The sequence below is a fragment of the Urocitellus parryii genome, chromosome 6 (genome assembly GCF_045843805.1).
Source record: "Urocitellus parryii isolate mUroPar1 chromosome 6, mUroPar1.hap1, whole genome shotgun sequence".
NCBI classification, from domain to species: Eukaryota; Metazoa; Chordata; class Mammalia; order Rodentia; family Sciuridae; genus Urocitellus; species Urocitellus parryii.
Genome location: NC_135536.1, coordinates 78,944,092 through 78,956,575, shown reverse-complemented (window position 1 = coordinate 78,956,575; position 12,484 = coordinate 78,944,092). Strand labels below are relative to the sequence as shown.

Sequence of the window (12,484 nt, the reverse complement as noted above, 5' to 3'; positions counted from 1 at the left end):
TGAACCTAGATGCAAAAATCCTCAATAAAATTCTGGCAAATCGAATACAAAAACACATCAAAAAAATTGTGCACCATGATCAAGTAGGATTCATCCCTGGGATGCAAGGATGGTTCAATATACGGAAATCAATACATGTTATTCACCACATCAATAGACTTAAAGATAAGAACCATATGATCATCTCGATAGATGCGGAAAAAGCATTTGACGAAGTACAGCATGCCTTTATGTTCAAAATATTAGAAAAACTAGGGATAACAGGAACTTACCTTGACATTGTAAAAGCAATCTATGCTAAGCCTCAGGCTAGCATCATTCTGAATGGAGAAAAGTTGAAGGCATTACCTCTAAAATCTGGAACAAGACAGGGATGCCCTCTCTCACCACTTCTATTCAATATAGTTCTGGAAACACTGGCCAGAGCAATTAGACAGACGAAAGAAATTAAAGGCATAAAAATAGGAAAAGAAGAACTTAAATTATCACTATTTGCAGATGACATGATTCTATACCTAGAAGACCCAAAAGGGTCTACAAAAAAACTACTAGAACTAATAAATGAATTCAGCAAAGTGGCAGGATATAAAATCAACATGCAGAAATCAAAGGCATTTTTGTATATCAGAGACAAAACTTCTGAAACGGAAATGAGGAAAAACACTCCATTCACAATATCCTCAAAAAAAAAAAAATAAAATACTTGGGAATCAACCTAACAAAAGAGGTGAAAGATTTATACAATGAAAACTACAGAACCCTAAAGAGAGAAGTAGAAGAAGATCTTAGAAGATGGAAAAGTATACCCTGTTCATGGATAGGCAGAACTAACATTATCAAAATGGCAATATTACCAAAAGTTCTCTATAGGTTTAATGCAATGCCAATCAAAATCCCAATGGCATTTCTTGTAGAAATAGATAAAGCAATCAGGAAATTCATATGGAAAAATAAAAGACCCAGAATAGCAAAAGCAATTCTAAGCAGGAAGTGTGAATCAGGCGGTATAGCGATACCAGACTTCAAACTATATTACAGAGCAATAGTGACAAAAACAGCATGCTACTGGTACCAAAACAGGCGGGTGGACCAATGGTATAGAATAGAGAACACAGAGACTAATCCACAAAGTTACAACTATCTTATATTTGATAAAGGGGCTAAAAGCATGCAATGGAGGAAGGATAACATCTTCAACAAATGGTGTTGGGAAAACTGGACATCCATATGCAACAAAATGAAACTGAATCCCTTTCTCTCGCCATGCACAAAAGTTAACTCAAAATGGATCAAGGAGCTTGATATCAAATCAGAGACTCTGAGTCTGATAGAAGAAAAAGTTGGCTCCGATCTACATATTGTGGGGTCGGGCTCCAAATTCCTTAATAGGACACCCATAGCACAAGAGTTAATAACAAGAATCAACAAATGGGTCTTACTTAAACTAAAAAGTTTTTTCTCAGCAAGAGAAACAATAAGAGAGGTAAATAGGGAGCCTACATCATTGGAACAAATTTTTACTCCTCACACTTCAGATAGAGCCTTAATATCCAGAGTATACAAAGAACTCAAAAAATTAGACAATAAGATAACAAATAATCCAATCAACAAATGGGCCAAGAACCTGAACAGACACTTCTCAGAGGAGGATGTACAATCAATCAAGAAGTACATGAAAAAATGCTCACCATCTCTAGCAGTCAGAGAAATGCAAATCAAAACCACCCTAAGATACCATCTCACTCCAGTAAGATTGGCAGCCACTATGAAGTCAAACAACAACAAGTGCTGTGGAGGATGTGGAGAAAAGGGTACACTTGTACATTGTTGGTGTGTCTGCAAATTGGTGCGGCCAATTTGGAAAGCAGTATGGAGATTCCTGGGAAAGCTGGGAATAGAACCACCATTTGACCCAGCTATTGCCCTTCTCGGACTATTCCCTGAAGACCTTAAAAGAGCATACTACAGGGATACTGCCACATTGATGTTCACAGCAGCACAATTCACAATAGCTAGACTGTGGAACCAACCCAGATGCCCTTCAATAGATGAATGGATAAAAAAATGTGGCATTTATACACCATGGAGTATTACGCAGCATTAAAAAATGACAAAATCATGGAATTTGCAGGGAAATGGATGGTACTAGAGCAGATTATGCTTAGTGAAGCTAGCCAATCCCTAAAAAACAAATACCAAATGTCTTCTTTGATATAATGAGAGCAACTATGAACAGAGCAGGGAGGAAGAACAGGAAGAAAAGATTAACATTAAACAGAGACATGAGATGGGAGGGAAAGGGAGAGAAAGGGAAATTGCATGGAAATGAAGGGAGACCCTCATTGCTATACAAAATTACATATAAGAGGTTGTGAGGGGAATGGGAAAATAAGCAAGGAGAGAAATAAATTACAGTAGATGGGGTAGAGAGAGAAGATGTGAGGGAAGGGGAGGGGGGATAGTAGGGGACAGGAAAGGTAGCAGAATACAACAGTTACTAATAGGGCATTATGTAAAATTGTGGATGTGTAACCGACATGATTCTGCAATCTGCATTTGGGGTAAAATTGGGAGTTCATAACCCACTTCAATCTAATGTATGAAATATGATATGTCAAGAGCTTTGTAATGTTGTGAACAACCAATAAAAAAAAAGAACCCAAAACTAAGGGCCAAAAAAATTGATACATTATAGATATATATAAATGAGGAATTAATCCTTATATATTCATTCATTTACATGGCATCTTTTGGCCAATTTCATTCTGCAGTTCTCCCCTTTTTCATCTCCTCCCTCCCCCTCAATCCCTTTCCTCTACTCTACTGTTCTCCTTTCTATTTTCATGAAACTCACCACCCTCCCTTTTTTTTGAAAGGTACCAGAGATTGAATCCATGGTCATTTAACCACTTAGCCACACCTAAAGCCCTGTCTATTTTTTATTTTGAGACAGTGTCTCACTAACTTGCTTTGGGCCTCAATAAGTTGCTGAGGCCGGCTTTGACTTGCAATCCTCCTGCCTCAACCTCCTGAGCCATTGGATTTACAAGCCCTCACCACCATGCAAGGTTCCATTTTTTTTTGTTCTTTTTTTCTTATTTTTCTCTAGCTTGTGCATATGAGAGAAAACATTTGACCCTTTATTTTCTGAGTCTGGCTTTTTTCATTTAGCACAATGTTCTCTAGTTCCATCCACTAACCAGCAAATCATATAATTTTATTCTTTTGTATAGCTGAATAAAATCTCATTATGTATATACAAAACATTTTCTTTATCCATTTTCTGTTGTTGGGCACCTGAACTGGTTTTATAACTTGGCCACTGTGAATTGAGCAGTTATAAACTTTGGTATGCATATATCACCATAGTATGCTGATTTTAGTTCTTTTGGATAAACATGTTCATTTTTAATCAATTTATTTGTTCCTTTACTTTGAGTTTCAGGAGTTCCTTAAACATTTTGTGTATTAACCCTTTATCAGATAAACAGTTTGCACTTGGCTTTCCCATTCTTTAAGGAGCCTTTTCGTTTTGTTGAGTGTGTCCTTTGTGTGTGTAAGCATTTTAGTCTACATATGAAGCCACTTGCTTGTTTTAGGTTTTGTTCACTGTGCTTTGGGCATAGTATCCAAGAAATTATTGCAAAGACCTTGTTTTCTTTTAGAACCTATTTGATTTCGAGTCTTACATTTAAGTCTTTAATATATTTTGAGTTGATTTTGAAGATGGTTTAAGAGTAAAGTTTCGTTCCTTTCCAAATAAATATTCAATTTTCTAGCACCATTTATTGAAAAGACTATGTTTTTCCCCTTTTATATTCTCAGCATGATGGTAGAAGATCAATTGAACTTACATGCCTGGGCTTACTTCTGTCCTCTGTTACAATGACCTGTACTTATTCTTTCACCAATACCTTGATTTCTTAATTGCAGTAGACTTACAGGAAGTGTTGAAGCAGGAAGTGTAAGTTCTCCTCTTTGTTCTTTTTCTTCAGCATTCTTTTGGCCACTTTAGGTCATTTTGCCTTACCATATAAACTGTAGAATTAGTTTGCTGCTAATCACAAAATTTGTCTTCTATTTAACGACCCTTTTGCTTATATTCTGCCCACATGGAAAATCCCAGATAATCTCCTCATTGTATGGTCAGCTGATTAGCAGCCTTAATTACATCTGCAAAGACCCCTTTGCCAATTCAGGTCAGATAATATAATTATCTGATATAATAATGAAATAACATTATAATATCTTAAGTTCTTATGTACAATTGTTTATATCTAACTATTAATTTTCAAGTCCCTTATATTGTCACTTATTTTCTATGCATCTCCCACATAATTTTTCATCTTTATTTTCCATAATAGAAATTCCATTTCTAGTTCCTGACTATCTTCATCTGATTTGTCCCCAAACTTTGAAAGTTATTTTGTTAACTCAAAAATGTCTCACAGTGAATTCATTGAATTCTTTTACATGAGGAAATTTATGTGTTGAATAATATTGAGTTTCTTCTTTAGTAACTCAATATATATTTTAATTCAAGTATTTTTTATTTATATTGCATACTATAGTTTTGTCACACAAAACCAAAACATTTTAGAATAATTAGAATAAAAAATCACTCCTATTTATGTATCCTATTGCTCATATGAATAGACATATTTTGCTTTATTTTTTAACAGATAATTGCTGGTGTATAACTATTGGTTTTATGTGCTTATTTTGTAACTAAGCACTGAACTGAGTTACCTGCTTTAAAAAAAATCTGCTTTATAAACTATTTTAATGTGAAATTTGATCTTTTTTTCATTTTGGTATGCAGACTTTTAATTTAAACACTTATGTAGATTCATGTAGTCCCTACCACAACCAAGATATGGTTCCACATTGTCCTTCATCTTATCTTTTATTGCTATTGTTTTGTTAATTCTCTTAACTTTTCCCATAATTAGTCAAATAATAATTATATATACATTTTCCTTTAGTGACAATTATTCACAACTACCTTTTATTTTACAGTAGGACAAACATTTCATGTTTACTGGATCTTTGTAACTATTGTTAGGTTTTTATTTTTAAAAGCCTTTTTGTCAAAGAAAAACTTGAAAACCCAATTTGCTTGTTTTCTTATTTCAAAGACTGCTGCTAGAAAGGTGGTTAGCTAGGGAAGATTTTCTTGGGCTATATTGCCAGCCCTGTAGGAAATATTGGGCAGGTGATTATTTAGAAAGAAGATTGTGTTTAGAGGGCAAGCCACAGATGAATGGTTAGCCTGCAAGTAACCATGGCAGGCTTTCAGTTTATGGTTTCAGGTTGTGAGTCCATATCAAGCATATTCCTGGATGATATATCATGGGCACTTGAAACAGTAAGGTTAATGATAATAATCATTTATAGTATTCCTTCTCCTACTGTATTTTACTGAATACTTTCTCTGTGTTAGGTATTATACTGACTGTATCACATTTATTTTTATCATTTAATTTTTATATCTTCTAAGGTACTTGCATAGCACCTGCCTTCACTTCTAGTAGATTTGTATTTTACAATATCCCCTTTTCTAGACCTCATCTGTACATACAGCTATCAGTATACTTATTCCCTTGTGCTAATTTTTAAATGCCTTGTCAGAATCTTTAATGCATTTTCCTTCCTTTAATACATAACACTTCAAGTAAGCCAGTATTTGCTGGGAGCAAATTGCCATATCCTAAAAGAATAATTTCCAATTGTGGCATTCTATAATTTCTAACTCTGGGGCATAAATATGAGAATGTAAATTTTTCCCCCAATAATGCTTTTAAAGTGATTGCCTACATTTCTTCTAGGTCAGTCCCAGTTGTCCTCTTTTCTCTAAAGAATACTGCTTCAATGTGGGCATGGACCTTTGCTTTAAATAGCAAAGACATTCCGAGTTCATTTTGTGACTCTATGAAAAGCTAGTTCAACATTTTAATAACTCCCACTGCAAGCAGATTCTAGTATCTAATCCCTAATCTCCTCTATGTCACTGCCTTCCAAAGGCTTTTATGTCAAGACAGGAGAGGATATATGTCCAGAGTCCATGCTTCTGATGCTTACTAAAGACCATGGTGATTTCCAGAGACTTGTGAATCTTAGAGGATGTGGTGTTTTTGATTCTGGCTGCACAGCTGGTAGGTTAAAAGCTTGATATAATACTAAGGATCCTGAGAAGCAGTTGTGGCTTCTTTTCTTCAGGTATCAAAAAATTGGCATTTATATGATAATTATATAAAGTAACCATAATAGTAGAGTAGTAAAGAAAAAGTGTGTATAACTTGAAGACAAAAGGATGGCTTGGTAACATAGTGATCAAAGCTGCCTTTCTGGAGAAGAAAAGGAGAAGAAAACAAACCTTAAAACTTCTTATTCACTTACAATGGTGTAAGAGTAGTTTCCATAAACAATTAAATTATTTCATCAAAACAGGAAAATATGTAAAATGTGTAAAACTGAGAACTTCAGTTAATATAAAACAAACATGATTTTCATATTAAAAGAAATAATTTATTTTGAAAAAAGAAATTATTTGGGGAGCACAGTCTTTCTCTAAATTCATGAATCAAAACTAGGTTAGAATATTTTATTGCATATAGTATTATTTTTAATAAAAGGAGATTATTATTTCTGAACAATATTCTTAAATTCATATTTTGAAACCTAGGAAGTTTCTTGAACATTGCTCAGGAAATATGTGTATAACTTTATATAGACCATTTAATTTAACTATCTTAAGAGGCTATATGTACCTTAAGCATTTTTTCACCACTGAACAATAGTTCCACTTTAAGAATTTCAGAATAATTCTCTCTGATAAATTTTGAAAGTATTTTTTAATATTGAAAAAGCACTTTGAATATGTATAATAAATGAATATGTAACTAGATTTTCTTTCACATGGAAAACGTGAATTCACTTAAATAAAAAATATTACTAAAGGTAATAGCTAAACTTCATGTGTTGAGTGAACACAGAATAGAATGGAATAGTGAGGTAGATTATAATATGGAAAGTATAATTCATTTCCAGTAAGTTTCCTTCTGCACATCAGCATTTAAAAATTGAATCCAAGTTGTTGTTAATCCCTTTTCCAATTCTAACAGGACTGTGGAATTTTCTGCAACAGAATAGTTATGACATTTCTACTCTAATGTTAGATTGTGGAACCAATGAAAACTTTGTGTTAATCAAGCAAATAGAAGCCAAAATTGTTTTGGAATATTTGTTTCAGATTTTACTACAAATCAACTAAAACTTACTCTAAGCTAGAAACCATCTCATCTCTTTTAACTGAAAATATCCAGCAGATCTGGAAATTTTATTAGGTAGTCTATTAATTTAGAGAAAAGAGATGACTTAATAATAAAACTTATTCTTTCATCAAATTGATGCATTAATACTGTCACACAGTTAAAGTTATACATCTGTTGGTTTAAAATTTTAGGAAATTTTAGCAGCCAGTAGTCCCAAATTTTTCTAATGTGGGTTTTAATTTTTACTTAATATTTATTTTAAGCAGTTTTTTAGTGATCATTGGGGATAAATTAATGGAAGGGAAGTGAAAGAAATGAAAGTCAAATAGCTCATTTATTGATTATTTTTCCATCTGTTCATTCTTTAAATTTATGACAATGACTTCATTCTTTTCTTCTCATTTAATATCAATTGTAACTTGAATATTAGCATACTGACGTTTAACATATGTTGGCATTGTTTCATCCTATTTCACTGATATATTTAAATTTTAATATTTTTTGATGAACTTAGAAAACATTAATATAAAATAAAATCTAAAATAACAATTTAAAAGAAAAAATTAATAACAGAATTATATATAATAACATCGATTAATATTGAAATTATTATCAAACTAGATGAAATATTCATATGTACAGTGAGAATTCTTAAATTATCTAATGTAACAAAGGAACTAAGTAATACATGTGAAAATAGCAATTTAACTGAAAAAAGTGATTTTAAAGGTAAACATTTTTTATAAAGACCTGCCTGAACTGAAACAATATTAGATATTTCTATTCCATTAATTTTAATGTGACAAAATTTTCCAATGACCCGAAAACTTTTAGAAAACTCATCTGAGTTTTCCATAATCAAAGGCTTAAATTTTACTAGGTGCTGGAAGGATAAAACCTCTTTGGTGACAAAATTGGTGTTTATTTACCAGGACCAATTTTGTTTTGTATTGTACCACACTTTTGACTCTTTGGTAGACAGTGACATCATCTTGGAAATAAAATTATAGAACTTGGGAAGTACAGTAAATGAGAAAAGGAATTTTGGAAAGTTATTCTGAATTTTTATAGTAGCTCACCATCCTCACTTTAAAACAATAGCTTCATTTGAGTAACATGAAGAGAATCAAAGGTTAGTCTCTTAAAAAAATAAAAGTTTCTGAGGTTACAAAATAATAAAATCTAAAAATAATTCACATATATTATAGGCATGCCCCTTGGTTGTCAGTTGTTTCATAGATTTAAAAAGTAAAAGGTAAATAATTTGTCACCCTCATAAGGATATAAAGTGGATCTTCTCTAATCATTATATTAAAATGTTAATTAAATCTAGTGTTCATCAATAATTGACTTGATATAATTGCATTTTTGTGAAGTAAGAGAAACCATTGGAGTTTCAGTCCTTATTTTTACTTATGTGTCTTACTCAGTACAGTCTAAAAACTTAACATAATCTGTAAATATGATTTATGCAGCTTCCTAGGTGTATTCAGACAAGTGTTAGTGTGTGGGCGTGTATGAATGTAGCTCAATGTATACGAGTGCTGGCTATAAATGAGAGTTTGTGCTTCTCAGGTGTTATCCAGTAGTAATTGATCAGTGCTTCCAAGAAAGAAACTCTTTACTTTGAAAATTTTTTTTTCTTTATTAAATTATTTATTTATTCTAATTTGTTTTACAGGATGGCAGAATGCAATTCATCTCATATTACACATATAGAGCACAATTTTTCAAGTCACTGGGTGTACACAAACTATTTTCACACCATTCATGTCTTCATACATGTATTTAGAGTAATGATGTCTAAGGTTTTTACATAGATTTTAGATAATCAGTGTGCTAGAGAACTATCAAATGACATCATAAGTTTGTCACATGTAGCTGTAGACATATCATGTTTTTCTAGCTTTAATTTTGTTCCTTTTAAGATTACAGAGCAGTATCTGCAGAACAATGGAGGGTTTTAACCATTCCAGAGTATCTGAATTCGTGTTACTTGGACTGACTGATTCTTCTGAGCTTCAGATATTCTTCTTCGTAGTGTTTTCCATCTTCTATTTAATGACTATGTTTGGCAACTGCCTGATTTTGCTCACTGTCCTATCCACCTCAAACCTTCACTTGCCCATGTACTTCCTGCTCAGCAACCTCTCTCTCATTGACATGTGCCTGTCCTCGTTTGCCACGCCAAAGATGATTATGGACTTCTTTGCTCAGCGCAAGACCATATCCTTTGAGGGTTGCATTTCTCAGATCTTTTTTTTGCATCTTTTCACTGGGACAGAGATTGTGCTGCTGATCTCCATGTCTTTTGACAGGTACATCGCCATATGTAAACCTCTCCATTATTCAACAATTATGAGCCCAAGAGTATGTGTTGGGCTTGTTGTAACTTCTTGGACAGTGGGCTTCCTGCATACGATGAGCCAGTTGGCTTTTACTCTCTATTTACCCTTCTGTGGTCCCAATGTGATAGATAGTTTCTTCTGTGACCTTCCTTTGGTCATCCAGCTGGCTTGTATAGACATATATGTTCTTGGGATCTTCATGATCTCAACCAGTGGTGTTATTGCTCTTATAAGTTTTCTGCTTTTGCTCACTTCATACATCATTGTTCTTGTCACTATCAGGGACCATTCCTCCACACGCTCATCTAAGGCTCTTTCTACCTGCACTGCACATTTCATAGTGGTATTCATGTTCTTTGGGCCTTGCATCTTCATTTATGTGTGGCCTTTCACAAATTTCCTGGTGGACAAAATTTTGTCTGTTTTCTATACCATCTTTACTCCCTTTCTGAATCCACTAATCTATACTTTGAGAAACCAAGAAGTAAAGACAGCAGTAAAGAAGAAACTAAGTAATCAGTATTTCAGTTTTGGAAAAACTACTCCAAGATATTCAGTGCAATGAATGGAGCTATCCTAGCTGAGGTGTAGATTATCCAGTTTTGCTTAGAAAGCCAGAGAAAGTTAAACCTAGAATCTGACTTTCAAGTCATTTTGTCTAAAATCATGAAAACAAGAAGCTAGGGTTGACAGATGTGCAACATCTTGGCTGGTGAAGTACTTGCAAGCCTGTTGAGATTATGGATCCTTTTGATAATTTGTTAAAAGCTAATGTTTATTTTCACAAACATTATATCATCAAAATTGTGAACATAATTTCAGAACTTCATAGATCCATGAGTCCTGAAACATAACTTAAGACTACTTAGAGAATACAGATAAAATATTGTTTTCTAACCAAGAACATTCCTAAGTGGCTGCTCAATGTGGAGTTTTCTGATGGTGTATACCTTAATTTAGAATTTTAATTAGGATTTTGGGGCATATGTCACAGCATTAGAAATATTGTCATGTGAAAATTCATATTGTGGATCATTTCATTCTTCATTAAGTATGCATAATATTCCATTGTGTATATATACCACAAAATTTCTTTATCCATTTATTTATTGTAAGTCATCTAGGTTGCTTCCACAGTTTAGCTACTGTGAGTTGAGCTGCTATAAACATTGATGTGGCTGTGCCTCTGTAGTATACTGATTTTAACTCCTTTGGATATATTGAGGAATGGGATAGCTGGGTCAAAAGGTGGTTCCATTTCTAGTTTTTTGAGGACTCTCCATACTTCTTTTCAGAAGGGTTGCACCAATTTGTTGTCCTACCAACAATGTATGAATGTTCCCTTTCTCAACCTTCTCGCCAACATTTATTGTTATTTGTGTTCTTGATAATTGCCATTCTGACTGGAGCAAGACGGAATCTCAGTGTAGTTTTAATTTAAATTTCTTTAATTGTTAGAGATGTTGAACATTTTTTCATATATTTGTTGATCACTTCAACATATCGGCACAGGAACTGACTTCCTGAATGAGATTCCTAAAGCACATGAAGTGAATTCAAGAATCAATAAATGGGATGGATTCAAACTGAAAAGTTCCTTCTCAGCAAAGGAAACAATCAATATCGTGGATGAATTCTTTTTAATAGTGTTGAACAATCTTCATTCAGTGGGTTGAGTTTGAGATTTGAATCAACTTTGAACATGAGAGAATATGAACAAAATATGTGTAAAATTTAGCAATGCCCAATACTCATGAAAGGTTTAGTAAACACTAATAATATTGTATATCAAATAGACATAAAATCGCAGGTACTGGGATGAGTTAAATGCTTACTTGAACTTAAATGGCATGAATTTGTGTCAGAAAATAATGTGTCAATTTATTAGTCTTTGATTCATTTCTGTAGTTAATTTTGTCTTTTGTATGCCTGTATTTTTTCAAAAGAAGTATTATATTTGGGAGATTTCTTATTTAAATTGAAATATATTACAAGATTGCATGAAAGGCCAAGTAATAAATATACTATGTTTGATAGGTCTGTATTTTGTTTTATCACAATAATATTTTAGAATAAACTAGGTTAGAAGTTCTGAAGTATTATTTATGTCTTTGTCTTTTACCCACTTGAAAAGCAGTAATGGAAATACTTGAACTTCTTAGATAACAAGTAAGGGGGCAGATGGGGAAAGAGAGGAAGGATGGGAAAGGGAAGAAACTGCTGAATGAAATTGACTAAATTATGCTCTGTGGATGCATGAATACATACATACTCAATAAGTTCCACCTTTATGTATAACTATAATGTATCAATTTAAAAATGATAAATAAATGGAAGATGAATATTATAGAAAAAGGGGTGGAGGGTTGGGGGAGGGAAGAGGACAGTACTGTGGATTGGAAAGGAGAAAAAATTGTTATATGCATTTATAAATATGTCAAAATGGACCCTGCTAGTGTATATGACTATAAAGTACTAATAAAGTTTTTTAAAAAGAATTGTTTGGAGACATGGTAGAATGCACTATTCAGGAAATTATTAACATTAAAATTATAAAGCTATAGAATTAAGTCAGACATTTTATCTGTCAGATAAATCCCTGTAGGTGGAGAATGAAAATCTATCTAATCTCCACCTGCAAATTTCTAGAAGTAGAGCCCATTCCTGGGGATCAGTTAAGCCCTGAACTGCCTTCATTCAGTCCACCCTCTGAAACTAGCAAATATTTCTGCACTGATGAGGCAGGAGGATCACAACTTCAAGGCCAGCCTGGGCAACTTGATGAGGCTCTGTCCCCATAACAAAACAAAACAATGGGCTGCGGAAGTTTTTCAGTGGTGGAGCACCCATGGTTTTAATCCC

At 33.3% G+C, this 12,484-nt stretch overlaps 1 protein-coding gene across 1 annotated transcript; it reads left to right on the top strand.

Annotated features, from left to right (window-relative positions):
- Positions 1-9,218: 9,218 nt before the first annotated feature.
- LOC113199166 (olfactory receptor 4K2-like) lies at positions 9,219-10,187 on the top strand. Its single transcript, XM_026412044.2, has one exon. It carries the CDS (start codon positions 9,228-9,230, stop codon positions 10,185-10,187), a length of 960 nt encoding a protein of 319 aa, XP_026267829.2. The 5' UTR covers positions 9,219-9,227.
- Positions 10,188-12,484: the final 2,297 nt, after the last annotated feature.

What these genes read in the sequence shown, in the direction of transcription:
- LOC113199166 (XM_026412044.2), top strand. Translation starts at nt 9,228, where the DNA reads ATGGAGGGTTTTAACCATTCCAGAGTATCTGAATTCGTGTTACTTGGA.